The following is a 20609-nucleotide window of genomic DNA, read 5'->3' on the forward strand; positions in this document are numbered from 1 at the left end:
GCAATGGAATACTGGTCAGTACTGCAGGACTGCATTAAAAATCATGCATGAAGACCACGCTGGTACAATTGAAGGATTATCTTTCCTTATGACCATAGGAATCAAGTACGTGCTAAAACTCGGGTTGGATGGTCTAAACTGAAGATTGTTTTGCATTCGGTGACATTAAGAATCAAACATGTGTCGTGCGTCCGATTCACACGCATGTTTGTTCCTTAATCACGAATTCAACTCTAAATGATTTTGTTGTTTTAGTAGGAGGATACGTACAATGTTGACACATGGGGACAAGAAAACTGTCAAAACTGATGGAATCTAATGGGTTCTTTGTTCTTTAAATTAAATCATCGTGGGGATCTTCAAAGATTTCAAAATTGGTTTTGCGTTTGGAAAGGTGGGGTTGGGACGCACGGCAAGAAAGTCAAGGGAAAGATCAAAGCTGTAGCACCAAACACCGGAAAAGGATGACAAATTTGACTCGTCATGTACAACGTAAGACGTAGCGATGCTAAGCTAATTGAGATAAAAGGTGATAGAAAGAGACAGGGAAGGAGACAACCGCTCCAATTGTGCACGCCAATTTCTAAGGATATGGTCATTGATTTTTTTCTTTTATAAAAATAACACAGCAATCTTCAGTAAGTGAGTCATCAATGAGTTTAAAATGATAAAACTCAAAATAATATGGGTGTTAAATGCATTTGGTCGTCTGGATTTCTAGTCGTGATGAGATTGGATAGGATAGGATATGAAATTCAAGGATTTTGCCATATCATATCCATTGTTTGGTTAATTGCAGTAATAAAGTCGAATATGTGCATATCCTATGATGTTCATTGTTTGCATTTGCACACATCGATGTAAACGAACCCGAAAATGCACAAATGGAGAGTATAAGAATCTCCCATAATTCACTTCCAACGATAGTAAGAGAGAGAAAATATGATCATTCACATTTACAATTACAAAAAGTTTTTTCCTCTCGTTACTTTGGTTAAACTTGGACATGAGCCATAAAGTTACGGAGGAGAATGAATTTTGATTCTCTTTCTTCTTTTATAAACTTTTGATGTGAACCAAAAACCTACTATGGAGAAGAAGTTTCAACTCTCTCACCATTTTCATAAAGTTTTGACGTGAACTAAAAAATTACAACGGAATGTTGAAACTTCAACATGAACTAGAGATACATAAGAGAAGAAGATGGAGATCTCTAGGTTTTTTTTTTCTTTAGAAACTTCATTTTTATTTACTTATTTTTTAATTTTTTATATATCTTTTTTCATTATTTTTATTTTGTTCTATCATTTCTTAATAAATATTTTATTAAATAAAAAAATATACCACGATAATTAAAATATGTAATGATATGGATATGAAGTGTCTGTATGCACAAAATATATATTATAAAGTAGAAAGAAACTCAAATTTATAAATACATACAAGTGTATCATGGATATAAAAAATCATATCCACTCCTTATCCTACCTCTCTCATGGGATAATTATATCCAGGCTATATCCCATTTTATCATGTCTTAGGCAAGAGCCAAACACAGGATAAGACCTATCCCGATTTTTGTCCCGACTACCAAACGCAGAGTTTAGGTATGAGTATTCCTAGATTTGGTTAGATATGGAAGTATTTAGTTCTCATACAGAAAGGAAGGCCGTATCTCTTTCGTTTTGAAAGAATGAAAATTGAAAGTGAAATAATGAACAATGAGAAAGAACACACCTTTTCGTGTCCGAAAAAGTGGTAATTCTCATACACCATTTCGTTGTTCGAAAACAGTTTTTTTTGCCTAAAAATTGCAACTCTTCGTGCCCAATAACAGATAGTTCAAACATACCTCTTCAAGTTCAAAATTGTACATCCAATCACACTTTTTCATATCTGAATCACATATTTTCATATCTGAATCAATAGTTATTTCCAAACGGACACAAGCACTCCAAAGATTACAAGAGTGTCAATTTGGTAATTATGTCCGAACGGACATAAATCTTCCAAAAGATGTAAGAGTATTTTATATCCAATAACACTTTTTCATGTCCGAAACGCACATTTTCATATCTAAATCAATAGTTATTTCCGAATAAACACAAGCATTACAAAGATTACAAGAGTGTCAATTTAGTAGTTATGTCCGAATAGACATAAACCTTCCAAAATATGTAAGAGTATCTTATATCCATGAACAATCGCCTTGTTCCAATGAGTCATGAAATTTATTTATATAATAATAATTTTAAAATAAAAAATTAATTAATTAATAAAAAATAATTATTGAATAGAGCCAATTCTAGACTACACAAGTGTGCAAAGTTTTAAGTGCGCCTAATAATCGAATACCCGAACCCGGGCATAATGGGGAGTAGCCCACTTGCTTATTTATTTCTACGAAAGACTATGTTATCTTTCTAACTAATAAAGTGACTTTTTCTCTACCTTGCATCCTGTGTGGGATGCCAAAAAGGCATTATTTTATTTTTTTTCAAACAAACTTCAACAAAATTCACCACGTCTTATATTCGGGATTATTCTCATTATCCGTAGTGCTATTGGAAAATTTAATGAGTGCCGCAAAATTTATTTCATTAGTTGATGCCCGAGCGAGAAAATTATGTGTTCGTGCGTACGTGAGTACTTTTCATACCATTAACGGCAAATGGTGTCCCCCTTCTTATACCATTGAATCCACAAGTACCGGCGGAGGACCAAGAAATTACCCGATCCGATACATCTGTAATAGTCACAATGGTAATGTTGAAACACTCACTCACTCTCCTACCTAGTACCTACCGCCTCACTCAGGCCAAAATCACCACGTGGAAAAGCGTATGTAGCCCTTTAGAATTTTTCATACGTCAATGTCATATTCTCAAGTGTGGGTTACAACAACAGGTTTGGGTTTCAACCGCGTCGACCTACGAATCTCGAACTCACGCGTCAACTAGGTCGGACCTCGACGAGAATGGGAAAAATGTGCGGCGACCCGGAAACAGGATCGGATTCTTTGTTTGCGATCGGGGGCATTCGAGGGGAGCCCCGTGTGCATCCTAAACAAGCGAGACTACTAACTAAAGTGTCTCTCGACTCGCGCACGGCCGGCCCGTCGCCTTCCGAGATACTCGTACGCTGTTCTTGGTGACCACTTCAAAGTTTTGACAGAGCTGAGCAGGAGGAGCAAGATGAGAGGACTGAGCGTGTCATCTGTCCCATGCCCTGAGCTGGGGTTTGGTTGTCCCATGGCCCGCTTCCGACGTCCAACAAAGGGGAGCTGTCTCTCGGAGTGACTGAGAATTGATTAGGTTTTGCCCAAACATTATTGAGCGCCCACCATTTTGACTTTTGGCGGCACGAATTCAACACCCGATCGAGAAGTCACCCCCATCTGCCTCTTCATTTGTCATTATTTGTGGGTCTCGAAACGAATGGGAACGTGACCAACAGAGGCCCGCGTGCCCCTTTGCGCCTCGTCTTTATAATATTGGGAATGAACTTTCCCTCACCCTCAGTTCATTTTTCTCTTCGCTTTCGCTTCCCTCTCTTCTAAAAAAACAAACAAAAAAAATATGGGGAGGGGAGCTATGGGGAAGGCGGTGACGCCGGAGGATCTGAACGCCGGAGATCACATATTCCGATACGGGTTGCACGGCATGTATTCGCACCACGGTACGGTTCTCGTGCCTCTACTGTCGTGTTAGTATGTTTCTCTTCTTTTTATTAGACTCGAACTTCACTCCGTTCTATCAGTTTCGTAAGATGATTCCAATAATCAAATTTTGCCTTTCAAACTCCAGTGCGGGTGTTGAAAGTTTAATTTCATCTGGTTGAGATTTTGCACTTCTACTCTCCCAAGAATTCCTCTTTATGTAATCAAAAAGTTCGATATTGAAAAGCCCTTGATTCTCTTAATAAGGGCCGGATCGAGCCTTGGCTGTCGTGATCGTGGCTAAATTTTCATCATTAAAATTCGATAACTCCTTTATTTATTTATTTATTTTGCTAAAGGCCACCGGATTCCATCAGTACAATCAAGTGGGGCCAAAAAAGGTAATGCTCGTTTTGTGGATTCTGATTGTAGCATGTCTTCTTTTGGGTTATAAAGTGACGAAACATTTTTTAAGGAGTGCCTGAGATATCGTAAATAACGATGACACGTGTCTCTACCGTCTTATATCACTTGTGAGGTCCACTAAACACGCTTCGTCATAGAATATTTTAAGTTAACAGAGTGGTTAAATTTCTTAGAGACAATTCAATTTCCAAAATGTATAATTATGCCCGTTAATGACTCGATTTCGTTAAAACACCTCTCCCCCCCTCCCCCTCTCTCCTGCCTTGAGCAGGACACACTTGTACGCTGTTCTTTGTGACTACTTCCAAGTTTTGACAAAGTTTGAGCACGAGCAAGCTGAGAGGACTGAGGCGTTATCCCACGCACGAGCTGGGGTCCGTCGTCCTATGGTCCCCGCTTCCAACATACGACAAGGAGGGCTGTCTTTCCTGGCGACTGAGAATTGATGGGTTTGCCCAAAAGCATTCTCGATAGCCCGCCATTTGACTTTTGGCGACACGAATTCTACACCCGTTCGTGAAGGAAGTCCCTCTCGTCAGCTTCTTCATTGTCATGGACTCATCAACGGCGACGCTAACCTAATGGGAACGTGACCAACAGAGGCCCGCGTGCCTTTTGCGCCTTGTCTATATAATATTTGGAAATGAACTTCTTTGTTTGCATCGGGGAGTTCGACGGCCCCGAAGGAGGTCGCCAAACTGCTGCGAAGTTTGAGCAAGACATACTTCCAAGTTTTGACAAAGTTTGAGCAGGTGCAAGCTGAGAGGACTGAGGTGTCATCCCATGCACGAGCTGCGGTTCGTTATCCTATGGTCCCGGCTTCCAACGTACGACAAGGAGGGCTGTCTTTCGTGGCGACTGAGAATTTATGGTTTCGCCCAAAGACATTCTCGATAGCCCGCCATTTGACGTTTGGCGACACGAATTCTACACTTGCTTGCGAAGGAAGTCCGTCTCGTCAGCTTTGCATCGTCATGGACTCGTCAATGGGGACGCGAACCGAATGGGAACGTGACCAACAGAGGCCCGCGTGCCCTTTGCGCCTCGTCTGTATAATATTGGGAATGAACTTTCCCTCGCCCTCAGGGCCTCAGTTCATTTTTCTCTTCGCTTTCGCTTCCCTCTCTTCTCCCAAAAAAAAAAAAAAAGGGGAGGGGAGCGATGGGGAAGGCGGTGACTCTGGAGGATCTGAACGCTGGAGATCACATATTCCGATACGGATTGCACGGCATGTATTCACACCACGGTACGGTTCTCGTGCCTTTGCTGTCGCGTTAGTATGTTTCTCTTCTTTTTATTAGACTCGAACTTCACTCCGTTCTATCGGTTTCGTAAGATGATTCCAATAATCAGATTTTGCCTTTGAAACTCCGGCGCGGGTGTTGAAAGTTCAATTTCATCTGGTTGAGATTTTGCACTTCTACTCTCCCAAGAATTCCTCTTTATGTAATCAAAAAGTTCGATATTGAAAAGCCCTTGATTCTCTTAATAAGGGCCGCATCGAGCCTTGGCTATCGTGATCGTGGCTAAATTTTCATCATTAAAATTCGATAACTCCTTTATTTATTTATTTATTTATTTTGCCAAAAAAGGTAATGCTCGTTTTGCGGATTCTGATTGTAGCATGTCTTCTTTTGGGTTATAAAGTGACGAAACATTTTCTAAGCAGTGCCTTTCGTCGACTTAACTTGATCGAATTAATTTGAATTGCGCATGAGATATCATAAATAACGATGACACGTGTCCCTACCGTCTTATATCACTTGTGAGGTCCACTAAACACGCTTCGTCATAGAGTATTTTAAGTTAACAAAGTGATTAAATTTCTTAGAGACAATTCAATTTCCAAAATGTATAATTATGCCCGTTAATGACTCGATTTCGTTAAAACACCTCTCCCCCCCCCCCTCCCCCTCTCTCCTGCCTAATCAAAATTTTCTTAAATACGTACATCCTTTATTATGGGTTTCTTTTTACATCTGTGTTGCTCCATCTTTACGTATTCTTACCGCGATTACGAAAGGAAAAAATGACACAAATTGTCCATGAACTTTAGCTCAATATGTAATGTAACTCCCGAACTTTCATATTGTTCCGTAGGGTCCCCGGAACTTTGGAACATATTCAACTAAGTTCGTGAACTATAATAAAATGCCCAATGCCGTCTCCGAACTTGAATTAATGGGAAGGACTACATTGGACATCTTTCTATAGTTCAGAGATCATATTGATCAAATTAACAATTCAAGGAACACATTACTTATTCGGTCAAAATTCATGGACCATTTATTTCGTTATCCCATTGGAAAAGCCCTTTTTCCCCCCATTTTCTGACGAGTAAATGTCTTCATTGCCAATGTGGAAAACAGCGGGGGGGAAAAAGCCCAAATGCAGGAATAGGCCTAAGTTCACCCTTTTGAGTTTTTTTAAAAAAAAAAAAAGAAAGAAAGAAAGAAAAAACTTTGTCATAGTTCTTAGGGAAGATTCCAAATAAGGGCTCAAAGTGGATCTGATTTCAATAAGGGCCTGAAGTGCCCTCATTAACGTTCCGGCGTAAGCAATTGAGACATGGTAAAGTAATAGTTCCAATAATGGATATTCTAATGTTGGCGCCTAATCATCCATAACCAAAATATTCATCTTCATTCTTTCGGGACTGAAATTTTGATTCTTTACCGTGTTCTGCACCGGTATACATGGCAGGAATTTACGTAGGCAACGGCTACGTGATTCACTTCACCCGTACAGAGAACAAAAAAAACATTTGCCAATCGTTGTCCAAGACTAGCCCCAAGCAACGAAGTTGTCCCGATTTCCCGAAATGCGAAAACCAGGAGACCGTCAAGCTTGGGGTCGTCAAAACTTGTCTCGATTGCTTCCGCCGGGACGGCAACAAACTCCGATCCCTCCACTGCTATGGGTACGGAGGGCCACGACTATGGTTTATGCTCGCCAGGCCAGGGACTTGCACCACCTTACCCTGCACCAAATCGCGCGATCAAGTCATCGAGAAGGCTACCAAGCTTCACGCTGACAATGCTTTCGGCGACTACAGCATGATAAGCAACAACTGCGAGCATTTCGCCGTATTTTGCCGGACCAACATCCGCAGAAGCGAGTAGACATCATTTGTCACGAATTGTGAGCAGAAAATTGTGAAAGCCAAAGAGCGGACCATGAGGTTGGTGCAGAGGAACTGAGTTCTAGTGGTCCAACCTCCCTCCAATCGTGCATTCTGTTTGTTCATTTTTCACAATCTGTTCCGATGTATACTCAGATACAGACTAGAACGGGCGGCGGCAAGTCGTAAATTCCTTACTGTCCCCATGTATCTAATTGCCATTGGAATTCCTCCTCTTGCCACATGGATGTAACCCAGATGTAAGAGAGATTGACCAGAACTGGTATCCTGATACAGCAACTAATGCACAGAGATTCAGTCAAGTATTCATGCGAATTGCAACAGCAAACACAGGGCATTGTCGCATCTTTCGCTGGATCGATCGTGCAATTTTGTTTGCAGATGCTCCTTGGGCATTCCTCTAAGTTCCAACTCATCGATCGTGTGATGAACACAGCTATTTAAAGCACAAGAGGAGGAACTCTCACTTTAAGTGATAATCAACAGCAAAAGATTAGAACTTTAACCTAAAATGGCCACTACATATACTTCCTGCTTCTAGGCAAACAGACAGGATTGCAATTGAACATAGATGCACCAACACATAGCAGAAGCATTTGCTTGAGATTGTCCTAATGTACTTGCTGCTAGGATTTGCATAAAGATGAAGGCCTTGGGCGAGTAGCCCGAAGGCTAGGAGAAATATTGCACACTTACAAAAAGTTCCCGACCTGAGTCCAAGCTCCAGAAGCCTCTGAGAGCAGCAAGCAAAATGGCGGCTCTCGTCATCAGCAACGCGAGCAAAGCCAGCGAAGAATCCTTCCCCCAAGGATCTGAAAGAACGGCGAGAACTGAATGAACCACAGTATCCCATGCCAAATCAATAGCATTCAACTGCAAATGAGCAAGATTATGCAACACATTAGAAGACGGTTGAGAGTCTTGGACTGCATACAGGCTTGTTAATATACCATGTAGATAGCATCTCAAGATCCACATCTCAGAGTCCTAAATTCTAAGCTGGCAAGAAGAGCTGAGCACTCGGTCAGCGAGAGACCGAGATTCCAATCACATTGGGGGCAGTAAACAATCTAACAGCGCATTATTAACCAGGCGACATCAAATGTTTCCAGAATTGCAAAGTAAAACCAGATAATTGCAGCCGCACTATTCACAGATGATGCAGATTCGCGGTTTTAACTTCAGATCAAGCTTTACTGAGACTAAAAGGTACTAGCACTTGGAATACAATACCTCCATATAATGCTCTGGCCATGACAAACATGAACCACCACGAACTATAGCACGAGAAACCCCGACTCGGCAGTATCATTGCGAAATAACAATCAGTGATAACTCAATACTAACGTCGTAATACTATCGACGAGAAAAGCGCAAGCAACATCTGCATATTCATAGAAAAATACGGGCTTAGAACAATGAGGCCGAGCAGCATTACAAAGGAAATGCATCACGACTTCAAGTCCGACAACCGAGTGATTTAAACATGATAACACCAACCCCAGAATGCACTGAAAACAACCCGAGTCCTGTGAATCCGAAACTCTCGAAAGTTGATACTTTTTGGGAATTCAAAGAACGGAAACAAGAGTTACCCAATTCAGGGTTCGCAGGCCTGGCGGGTCTATCTATTAACGTGTAATTTATATGTATTACGGAGGCTCCCAGCCGGTGGATGGATTCTCACTGCACCCCACGACTCCATTGTCCTAAAAAAACCAGCACTTGTGTTCATGGTAACCGCTGGCGCTGGTGCAGTTGCAGATAGTAATGAACGACACAAAAAAAAAAAAAAAAAACATGCGCATCCGGGGAATCGAACCCCGGTCAGTACCGTGGGAGGGTACTATGATACCACTACACCAGATGCGCCCTTTGTTGGCTTGATGTGTACTTTTTATAATACTTAAATGTAATTTACAAATCGCTGTCTACATTCTTTCTAACCTCTTCGTTTCGTATGATACTAATAAGATTTCTTGATTTAATTTTACCCCATGCGCATAGAAGCGGTCTCGAACTCGGTTCTTTCTGTTTTATCCTACAATCAAATGGTATTCGCCCGCAAACAGGAATGATTAAACATCGGCATCTACAACGAAGTTCTTCGCACCGTGATTGGCGGTCACATCCCAGGAAAGTTGTACCGAACAAGAAAAGAACAGAACTGATAAGACGCCGAAGAGTTCTCGAGGAGCACGGAGTATAAATCGCTTTTACCCACTCAATTTAACCAATCCTTTTCAGTTTTCATACTAGACTCACAATTTTGTTTCCAATTAGTAGAAAATTAACTAAACCCACCTTAGAGTCATGGCCCCCTACATCAGCTCCGTTTTCTTGAGTTAGATCCAAGCAAAGCCCAAGGTTGCCTTAGGCTCCTCCCTTCACCTTAATCCGTGATTAACGTTCTTAAACCCTCCAAAGTTTCTCATGTTTATGTAATTAACAAGGGAGAGGAGGAAGCATCCTCAAATGGTGCAAAGCCGTGGAGTTTTTCCCCTTTCCAAACTTTGCACCTCAATACACGCCAACAATAATAGTAAACCCTAGACAGCTTCCTTAATATTCCGATGGGAAAGGGCCACCAAAGGAACTTTCTATTCCATAGCAAGCAAAACGATTCAAAAACAAAACCTAAGTACGTTTACATTTTTCCATTTATATCGAGTGACTAATAAATTTTTAATCGTAACGATGTATGCATGTGTAAGTTGGGTCGATCGCGAATAATCAGTATTACCGGATATCATGTGAAGTTCAATCCCCACTTATTTTTTTCTCCGGGAGACCATTAAAAGCACCTTTTTCCCCACTCTTTTTTTTTTTTTTTCATCCAACCTTGGTTTTACTGGAGGGGTAATTTCTCGTTTCGCTTTATGCGATGCGTCTTTTCGCCCTTCTGCCTTTATACTGTTTGATCTAGGGCAAGTCACTTTTGTCGACTCAATTATTCCTTATATCTATATGGATAACGCACGCATCAACCTGTGGACGATACGGGGAGAATTACCAAAAAAAATAATAAATTTATTGAATTGTGTATCAATTCAATTTTAAATTATTTTTGTCAATTCAATCTTAAACATTTTGTATTTATGCCAATTCACTTCATCCAGTCAATTTTGACCGATCGACGCTGATATTGACACTTTTTTCAATTTTTTTAATACTTCTTCTTTCTTCTTTTCTTTTTCTTTTCTGGACTTAGTGTCGATGAGGGTCACCGACTCGCGTGACCACAGGAGAAAGGCGTCACAACCCTCGCCTGGTCTAGGCTCGACGCCCTCGCCTAATGCCAATGAGAGAGTCCCGGCCCTAATTGGAGGGGAAAAAACTGAAGAATATAAAATAAAAAAGTATAAAATTATATAAAAAAAAAATCACATCAGCATCGGCAGTGTCACGTGAGCGTCGGCTGATCAGAATTGATCGGATGGACTAAATTGGTAAAATAAAAAAAAAAGGTTTAATACTGAATTGACACAATTACAATAAATTTAAGATTTTTTTTGTGATAATTTTCCTCTAATACGATGAGCGAATTGGCCCCATATCATATCCACTGCGTGTTGCTTCGTTAATTGTATAAATCCTTCTCCTTTTAGGAAGCAACACCAGGAAGTTATAATATTTTTTCTTTCTTCTTTTCTTTTTTTTTCTTGGACTTAGTGTCGGTAAGGGTCATTGACTCGTACGACCACAGGAGAAAGGCATCACAACCCTCGCTTGGTCTAGGCTCGATGCCCTCACCCAATGCCAATGAGAGCGTCCCAACCCTAATTGGAGGGGAAAAAACTGAAGAATATAAAATAAAAAAGTATAAAATTATTTAAAAAAATCACATCAGCATTGGCAGTGTCACGTTAGCGCCGGCCAATCGGAATTGATCGGATTGACTGAATTGATAAAATAAAAAAGGTTTAATATTGAATTGACACAATTATAATAAATTTAAAAAAAAATTGTGATAATTTTCCTCTAATACGATGAACGAATTGGCCCCATATCATATTCATTGCCTGTTGCTTCGTTAATTGTATAAATCCTTCTCCTTTTAGGAAGCAACACCAGCAACCCTTTTACGCTTTGCATGAAAAGCTCACGATCCATGGCTTCTTTCTGCACAATAATTACAGCAAAAAAAGTCACTGACATCTCTCTCTCTCTCTAGAGAGAGAGAGAGAGAGACCAAGAACTGGAATCATTGAAGCCCCATGTTCCATGCACAAGCAGACAAGGAGAAAGAAACAGGAGAAAGCCACAGAAAGGGCTCGGGCGTTGAAAGGAATCTTCTAAAAAAACGAAACCCTAGAATACTCCTGGCACATTTCTCACGGAATCGTAGCAACAGTTTTTTCGTTTTTTGTCATTTTTTTCCACTTTTTTTTTGCTTTTGCTGGTGGGTGAGAACTTTAGGCTCTACAATTCAGATGGATGGACTTAAAAAATAATATCGTCTCGGACACATCAATGAAAAGCTGTTGGATCTTTCCTATCTCTCTCTTCTCTTGGCCTGTAGGGGGCGTTGTTCATCAGTGTTCGCCAGGGCATGTTGTAGACCTCCACGCGTAAAGCTGCAACAATTGGGATCATCCTCCTTGGTTCACCTTCCATTCATTCAGTAATAGTAAAACTTTGACTCGAATTTGACCTTGTTAAAGATGACTCTTGATCAAGATAATCTCGGAGCTGGCAACACAGACGGGTTTCGCTAGAATAATAGTCATCGAGTGTATGTAAGAGTAACAGCTTGTCGATGAGCAACAAATTCTTGAAGGAGCGAGCACCATAATAATTTCTAATTTATTTGTTATTTATTTTTTCTTTTTATGGCTCAGAATAAGATGTTAATCCCACGATAAGTTAAAAACAATCACGTAATCATTTCTCTTACGCGACTAATCGCAAGAGTATAGGTGATCATCGAGGTAATTGCCAAGCCGAGCAATACATCGACACTAATGCAACTAATTAAGCGATTATCATCTTGCATGAATGCTTTTGAGGTGCCAAAGACTGTTTGCATTCCTCGCATTTTGAACTCATAACTATGTGTCCCTCGACCGGAGTGTGGCGAGCCTTGGTGCACTCGACAATCTCTCGAAGTCGTGGAATATATTGTTTGATGGTATTGCAAATCTCTAATACTTATATGAAGGGCAATTTTCGGGTTTTTTCTTGATTCTTTCGCCCAATTACAACGGAAAACTATATCAATACAAGGCTAACTTGAGGGACTAGCAATGGCCACCAACCCTAAGTGCTGGGGGTTCGGTGCGATTTTTATCAATTAATGTTCTTCGTACTTTCTAACGCTGAGTTCACTGTTACGGATAAAACATTTTTATTTATGCCATCTTGCTGAGTTAATGGCAAAACCTTTTGCGTCCAACCATCTTATGATATGCATATGGTCTTGTCATTGTGCATATTTAGGTTTTGGGAAGGGAAAAAAAAAACCCTTAAGTTACAAGTTTTTAAAAAAAAATATATATCGAGTGCTCTAATGTCATTATCAATTATTCTGCAATCCAGGAAGACAAACAAGACCCACCACCAGCAACAAAATCTACTTTCTCATCCTTGGGATATGAAGCATCGTACAGCTTCATGGGGACATCATTTGCATTCAATCCGCAAATGATTCCCATTTGAAGTTCAAATTTGCAGACCATCATACCTATTCTAGATAATCCCAAAATCCCAAAAAGCGTATTCATCATTGCAGCCTGGGCTAAACTTTCCCAACAATATCATTCAATAAGGAGTCAGCCACACACATAATATGACAAATATATGTATAGTAAAGACTATGTTTGAGTAACCAAGCCAAAAGTTAACTCTTCTTGTCGCTCAGTCAAACATTATTCAACGGTAATTTCGTTTTTCACCTCATGGTGAATCTAACAATAAATTCATGTTCACGATGTGAACAATTTAGTAAGGATGTGTAAATTTAAAGCCTAGGTACGATTTCATCTGTAACGATGCCCCAAGATTATGTATTTGTGGGGGGACACGCGATTAGTCAACTCGATTCCACGCATTGCGACCCGAAGAAAGCCTAATTAGTCGCTGCCTTATTTGTCCTGGACTCCTAGAATGGACATTACGCTAAAGCTACACATTATGAAGTCTTCATAAATCAATTTCGAATGAAATTTGGCTAGCTTTTTTGGATTATCACATCACAACAGGCTACAATCTACGGGGCAAACAAGAGAGAAGCTACGTTATGAGTCTGTAAAAGGTTACAAACAGGAAGGGAAAAAAAATTACAAAATGAAATAAGTAGAATCAGAGGAGGATGAGGAATTTAAAGGTAATGATGAAATCTAATTAAATCGACTCTTCCTGAATTTTGACGAATATCTGATACACAGATGACGAAATTTCATCCGCTGCCGTCAGCTTGCAATCATCTTCTACCTGCGTTCACATAATATAAGGTATGAATACAGACATACAAAACGTTATGACGATGATGATGAATGTAACTCAAATTAAGATGACAATGGCCACGATTGTCGAAACAAAGCAAGAGAAAACAAAGTAGCAAGAAATGTATGACGAAATCGAATCCCAATTCGAGAGATAATCAAATTCGAAATCCCATCGACCGGGGATTATGTCTACAAAGCGTAATCAATTCGGGCGTCGTGATTTAGGACTGAAATCTAGCATAACAAAATCAACAACCGCTCGAAACGGCGTGCTCCGGGGACTACATGTAAACCATACACCGGTTCGTCCCCGAACGCAGCGATCAGAAAGCACCATAATTAAGGTCTAACCTTGACGCTGATGGAGTAGAGGACGACGCGATCCACAGTGGCGACGTTGAGGTGAAGGACTGTTAGCCTCAGCGAGTGCAACCCGGACACCACCTTCAGGAGCTGCTTCGGCCTCCTCTTTGTCCTTATCCTCAGGCTCGCGTGGCTCTCCACCACGGTCACTTCTATGTCCGCGACCGCCGGCGCCCGCTTATTCCCAGCGGCTGCCTCATTGGTGGAGCCATAATGAGCTGTCGCAGCTGCCGTTGATGGGGATGGTGAGCTGGATGAGCTGTTGTTGTTGCTGCTCCTGCTGTACTTGTGGAAAGTGAAGAACTCAGAGAAAGGTGAATTTGGTTTATCATCATGGTCATCATCAGATTTTGAGCACTCCATCTCCTTATGAACACCAAGTAGTTGCAGCTTTTGCTCTAGCTCCTTCACAAAATTTATGGCCCCTCCTATGATTGATGCTTGGTCCCCCTACACAACAGTCATCCAACATCTCTACTAGATTAACCCTTTTTGTTTTGCCTATTAAGACAAAATGCAATTAATTAACCCTTGCAAAGATTAGCTCAAAAAAAAAAAAAGCAAATGTTTTGTATTCCATATGTGCACAAAATGTGAAAAATCAAATTCAAATATTTGATGACAATCAAGGGTTTGCCAAAAGAAAGGGTTTAGAGAGAGAGACCCTTTGAATATAAGATTCAGGCATGAGAGACCGGAGCACGGCGAGATACTCGTTCATTTGCTTCCTCCGGTTTCGCTCCACGGCAATGTGAGTCATCCTCTGGCTCTCGATATCTTCTTTGTTCTTCCTGCTCTTGGTGCGGCGCCGCTTTGGCCGGCCGGCGACTGTGGCTCGGGGGCTCGGCGATCTATCCTTGCTGTTGTCCTTGTTCAAGTGACATTGTGCTGTGCTGTTCCCAGCATCTGATGAGCACGTATTGTTGTTCCACTCACCGCAAGGGAAATCCTTCTCCGTTGGATAGTCTAAAAACTCTCCGCCCTCGTTCCGATCCAACCCGGAGTCGAAGTAACCCCAATTGCTTTCGAGCAAGTTGTAAAGCTCTCGGCTTGTATAGTTGATCAATGGATCTTGTGGAAAGACCACTGCTTCTAGTGCCATTTTTCCTCTCTCTCTATCTCTCTCTCTCTCCGTGTGAGCCCCAGAGAGATGAGAGAATATCTTGGAAAGCCAAAGGAAACTGCCTTCGCTTTTGGTACAATGTGTGGGAGGGAGGAATGGAGGGTTTGAGCTTTTTTAAAAGGGCCATGGTGAATCATTGCAATGTCCACAGCTTACTGCACGTGAAATAGCCATGTTTTTAGGGTTTTGTTGCAAAAGAAATAAACATCAAAGGGGTATGATGAGATCTTGTAAATGGGGTAGGGGGAATGATGGGGTTGGATCAAAGAAATCGACATGCCCATTTTGGGGACAAGCCTCTCTTGTCATCAACAAATTAGGATGACATCATTATTAACCCATCTAAGGAAAGCCACCCCCACCACCATATATTTGCAAAGATACGGTTTAGTGATGCTTTCATAAGATTATGTGGAAACAAAGGACATCATCTTTTGTTTGAAGCAAGAAAGAACTACCATATTGGTCTCCTCCTTGTCTATAATGAACTAAACAAGAATCTTCAAAATTCCATTTGGCTCTCGCACTTGATTACGTATCTAATATTCTCATTCTTTTTTTTTTTAACGGCATTAGCTCATCCTCGATTCTCTATTCCCTAGTCTCTAAGTTGCTTACAAACTAAAGAGAAATGCTTCTCTGACAATACTATCGGGAAGGATACAATCTCAACCGTAGATCCACATATTATCAACGCATATTTTGCATGAAGTACTTATTGATTGGGAGATCGTGTGATCTGAAATAACCGACAGTACTATCAAACTATCGGACTAGCAACTTCCTAAACTAAATGTTTCACTCCTCTCTATCTAAATTCCATATTGTTATGTTGTTAGTCTACTTATCAAAGTTGGTCGTGTCTAAATCTTACAAGGATTGCATTATGGATGCCCTTAAGTACAATCCTTGGGGAATTTTTATGATAAGATAGTCCAAGTCGAAATAATTCATTGAAAGCTGAGAGAAAATATCGGACACATATGTCTATGCTTTTTTTGGCCATTAAATTCACTTGGTATTCCTTTGCATATTATCTCAAAATCATCTGGAGAAGCAAGAGTTCCTAAACCAACTTGCACTTCAGACAACCCATCCACTTGAAAATTCTTCTTCACATGTAAACTCGATCGGATTACAAACTAATAAGAAGTTCCAACAACCAAACTCAACCGGTAGAGTCAACTCATAACATACGTTTGACCCGATCTGATCTCAAAACATCCCTATCCAATACCCTAGAACGCATACCACAAGAAGGTTGCCATACTTTCTTGAATCGATAGAGTAAAGCTGAAACAAACTTTTATTCTTTGTTCTGGCTTTTGCTAGTTTAAGTGATAGTTGTATTTGAAATGACCAGTGAAGTCCATCGTGGGAAAACGAGGGACTAATGGATAAACTTATGGCACCTCCTTGGTGCATCGTGAAGATCAAAACCCTAGAATCAAACTTTCCTTATAGTCATTTGGTAATAATAATACGGTCCACAGTACGACCGAAGAGAGAGAGAGAAAGAGAGCTAACAGATGCGAGCAGAGATTCTTGCCAAGGAAAGAGAAAAACGAGGCCTACGAATCGAGAAGAGAGAGAGACCTCTCGAACTTGTACAGTGCCACAGAGAGAGATGAACTGAAAGGAATCCATGTGACCGTACAAACATATGGAGCTTCCATTTTCAAGATTAGGGCAGACACGTTCCCCTAGCTAGTCCTTACAGTTCATGGCGTTTGCTTTCTGAATTTCATAAACCAGCGTTTCCATTAACTCCTACTGCACGTAATATAAAAGTTCTCGAAATTTCCATGCAAAGTCCCACTTTGTAAAATTCTCAATGCAAGTGAACATATCAACGACCGTGTCGAACAAATAATATAATGATGAGAAAAGATAGCAGACTAATTCTAAAATTTATCTAACTTATCAAAATAGAATTGAGAAGAAAATAACATTGATAATCTTAGAAGCAAAAGTTTGGAGATGCGATAAATCAATCAAATAAATATGTTATAGCATCCAATTTTACTAGAACCACTAGATATAAAATTCAAATCTTTACACATACAAGAAAGATATCAAACATGTGATAGCGGAATTTCCTCTTTCATTTACTATCCTATAACTAAGTATAGTAAACCTATTCAGCTTATCAATCCACTATATCTCTATGTGAATTTAAATAAACATAAGTGTATTAAAATCTGTGAATATCCTGGGATAACTTTATCATCGAAAGCCACACAAATAACATGGTATATTTCTATCCACAGTTAGATCATGGTTATATATTATGCAAAACATTTGCATATTATCACTTCTCGGTCTCAAACATGCACATCGGATCATTCAAATGGTGATCAATCACTTAAAAGCATTAAGCACAATAATATATGACTCACATGAATGAAATCACTTACAAAACATAAACATAATGAAATTCATATCATCATGGTTAGGCTACATTGTAGCCCCAATGAAAGAAAATTAGAACATAATAGAAGAATAAACGAAAATATAAATTCAATCAAACATCTTGAATTAAAGAACAAGAATTCTGCTTTTGTCTTCTCTTCAAAATATCCAAGAACAACGAAAGAACGATGTGAAAGTAAGAAACTAACCATCTCCCAATCTCTCAGTGCTATCCTATTTATAGGATAACATCCAAAACTCTTAAAAATAAGAAAATGCCTAGCTCTCAATGCTATCCTATTTATAGGATAACATCCAAAACTCTTAAAAATAAGTAAATGCCTAAAGATAACATTAAGAGCTCCTAAAAATAAGGCAATCTTCTAAGATTTTGTGGTGGCATCTTGATTTTCTTCTTTTTTTCTTTTCCTTATCTTCTCCATATATTATAAGGAAAATTTGAATAAACAGAAGGCAATCCAAATATTTTTCTCACAAATATCACATTATTTACTGCCTAAAATAAGTAAAATAATGCTATTTTTTATACACTTAACAGCCCCCATGCAAAATGCAATTCTATTGTGTGTGTGTGTGTGTGTGTATATATATATATATATAGAACAATGTTTCGTATGTGTATCGAATCCATGCGAGTCCCTAACAATCTATTAAGAATAATGTTATGCAAATGTGATCATCATTTCCTTTTTCTTCATGGACATTAGCTAGCCTAACATGGTTCGAGACAAAAGGCGAGAATTCACAGCCCTCATAGAAGGTAAAAAAAAACGGCCAAAGAAGATGGTAGTTTGCAACAATCCAAAACATGGGGTCAAAAATTTGACATGGAGATACATCCAAAAAGAAACCACCATTGCCCCTGAATTTTTCTTCAATCTTGAGTTGAGTTAACACTCCCACACGAGAATATTTAACTTTTACCTATCTAGATATTGCATAGAAGCAAAATGAAAACGTTAGTAGGTCGATTTTGTCCGATTGCAATTAGCATTTAGAGCTCTATTTTTGCATATATCTGCATGACTTAAGAATCTTGAAGTGCTTTCCTCCTCCTACTCATAGAATTATAAGAAAGAGTAGACCCAATTTGGCTCTTCTTTGATCAAATCAACGAATATTCTTCTTCTAAGAGATACGAGATGATTTATTTATCAGGAAGCTTGCAAAGTAAATTTGGATTGACCCTCTTAAATCAATCGAACAAGTTTCAAGAATCTTGATGAACGGTGTGTATCGATTTTTGGAGAATATATGCCGATTGGTTGACTATTCGCCGGAGCACATACTTCCAAGAACTATATATTTGGATGATTTAATGAAGATTAACTTAGCGGCTTAGGATCTTCCAATGAACTATACTCTTCTAGTGGACTTGGGTTATGCATATATGCTTTCTCTGGTTTGAAGCCAAATATAAATGAGCAATGATTATGTGGTAGTCCTTAATCTACTATGAGATTATTAACCTATTCTAGACCAGGAAAAAATAGATAATTAAAAATTATTGTAGGGTCCATCCCTACAAGAATTTGTGGCGTACAAGATGCCGTTACTCTCATGGTCATTCAAAGACTTTTATGCTAGTAAAACCCTATTCAAATTCAATTTAGTTGTTATGGTATTTTTTATTTGTTTCTTTAAGCATGTGAAATTCAGTCTATATTTGCATGCATACTTGCGCCATATTCGATTTAAAGTCCTGTCTTTGTTTGTGTCGCGTCAATGCCTTCTTGTGATATTAGAGTCGATTCAAATTCGAACCTGGCTAGGACATTAACCTTATCTCTCCTATACGACGATTACTTGATATTATGATACACGATATCTACTGGGCCCAAAATGATCGTAAACCCTCATGTCCTATTATCAAGAATATTGTCCAAAAGTCCTAAACCTACTGTACTTTATTCAATTCAATCTTAAACCTTTTAATTTGGCCAATTTTTTTTGTCAAATTTTTAATTTGGCCACTTGAGTCCTTAACCTTTTCACGTTTTGCCAATTAAGTCCATCAGGCCAATTTTGACAAAAAATAGCTAACATGGATACCAACCGTCCTATGTGGCACGACCGACGCCGACATAGACTATTTTCATAATATTTTAATATTTTTAGGATTTTTTATTTTCCATGTTTTCCTTCTTTACTTTTTTTCTTTTTTTCCTTTTCTTATTTTTTATTTTTCTCGTTTTCCCTCCACCATGCCTCAACAATGGCCGGCGACCTTTGCTGGCCTCAAGTGAGGGCCGCCCGTGCCAGGGCCGGTGAAGGCCGCACGCCGGAACTAGCGAGGGTAGCCCACGCCAGCCTAGGCTGTAGAGTCCCTCGCTCGAGGTCAGCAAAGCGAAAAAGGACAAAATAAAAAGAAAAAATAAAAGGAAAAAGGTAAACAATAAAAAGTAAAGCAAGAAAACATGTAAAAACAAATAAAACATTAAAGGGCAAATGAAAAATTTTCAAAAAAATATTGTAAAGTATTAAATTATTATCAAAAAAATTTCATGTCAATGCTGGTCTTGCCACGTTGCACCGTTGGCATTCACATCGTTGATTTTTCAATCAAAATTGTTCGAATGGACTCAATTTGCAAAATGTGAAAAGGAACGTTAATGTGAAATTATGTGTGGTCTTATCGCATAAGGGTCGTCAATGCGAAATCATTGTGAAGTTGTAATTAGATGTATAGCGAATAATAAACACCTAAGCTATGTCATCTAGAGTGATGGAATTTGGTGAGACTCTATGCCATACAAAGGCACAATAGGCCTTTTTCAGCATCAATAATAGTGGATTCTCCATCAATTTTTTTGGGACATCATCAACAGCAACCTTGTCTCTATGATCGGACAATTCATGCATTCTTTCCTGTATGAGAGCATATAGCTAAAACCCTATGATCATTAGCTTTCCATACAACTTAATCGATAGTTAACAAAAAGCATTGAGAGCAAGGTGTAGGGTTAGCTCAGCGACTGATGACTTTTGAAACCTCCAGAAGAACATTATGCTAATCAT

At 39.4% G+C, this 20609-nt stretch overlaps 2 protein-coding genes and 1 non-coding gene across 3 annotated transcripts; 1 reads left to right on the forward strand and 2 right to left on the reverse strand.

Annotated features, from left to right (window-relative positions):
• The first annotated feature begins 5245 nt into the window (after nucleotides 1-5245).
• LOC115743850 (protein LEAD-SENSITIVE 1-like) lies at nucleotides 5246-7641 on the forward strand. Its single transcript, XM_048278226.1, has 2 exons — nucleotides 5246-5330; nucleotides 6788-7641. Exons 1-2 carry the CDS (start codon nucleotides 5246-5248, stop codon nucleotides 7204-7206), a joined length of 504 nt encoding a protein of 167 aa, XP_048134183.1. The 3' UTR covers nucleotides 7207-7641.
• Nucleotides 7642-9027: 1386 nt separating this feature from the next.
• On the reverse strand, nucleotides 9028-9098 carry TRNAG-CCC. The gene has a single exon. It is a non-coding gene; the product is annotated as a tRNA-Gly (tRNA).
• Nucleotides 9099-13370: 4272 nt separating this feature from the next.
• Nucleotides 13371-15253, reverse strand: LOC115743997 (transcription factor bHLH94-like). Its single transcript, XM_030679062.2, has 3 exons — nucleotides 14700-15253; nucleotides 14024-14485; nucleotides 13371-13658 (listed from the first exon to the last, which is right to left on the reverse strand). Exons 1-3 carry the CDS (start codon nucleotides 15135-15137, stop codon nucleotides 13569-13571), a joined length of 990 nt encoding a protein of 329 aa, XP_030534922.1. The 5' UTR covers nucleotides 15138-15253; the 3' UTR covers nucleotides 13371-13568.
• Nucleotides 15254-20609: the final 5356 nt, after the last annotated feature.

Source organism: Rhodamnia argentea, chromosome 1, assembly GCF_020921035.1.
Source record: "Rhodamnia argentea isolate NSW1041297 chromosome 1, ASM2092103v1, whole genome shotgun sequence".
In the NCBI taxonomy this organism is placed as follows: Eukaryota; Viridiplantae; Streptophyta; class Magnoliopsida; order Myrtales; family Myrtaceae; genus Rhodamnia; species Rhodamnia argentea.

Bases quoted from the DNA above. Each gene is read 5' to 3' on its own strand.
- LOC115743850 (XM_048278226.1), top strand. From the start codon at position 5,246: ATGGGGAAGGCGGTGACTCTGGAGGATCTGAACGCTGGAGATCACATA. The intron at 5,331-6,787 runs GTACGGTTCTCG...TATACATGGCAG, and splicing joins CGGCATGTATTCACACCACG to GAATTTACGTAGGCAACGGC.
- LOC115743997 (XM_030679062.2), bottom strand. From the start codon at position 15,137: ATGGCACTAGAAGCAGTGGTCTTTCCACAAGATCCATTGATCAACTAT. The intron at 14,486-14,699 runs GTCTCTCTCTCT...ACTGTTGTGTAG, and splicing joins CTGAATCTTATATTCAAAGG to GGGGACCAAGCATCAATCAT. The intron at 13,659-14,023 runs GTTAGACCTTAA...ATGTGAACGCAG, and splicing joins TCTACTCCATCAGCGTCAAG to GTAGAAGATGATTGCAAGCT.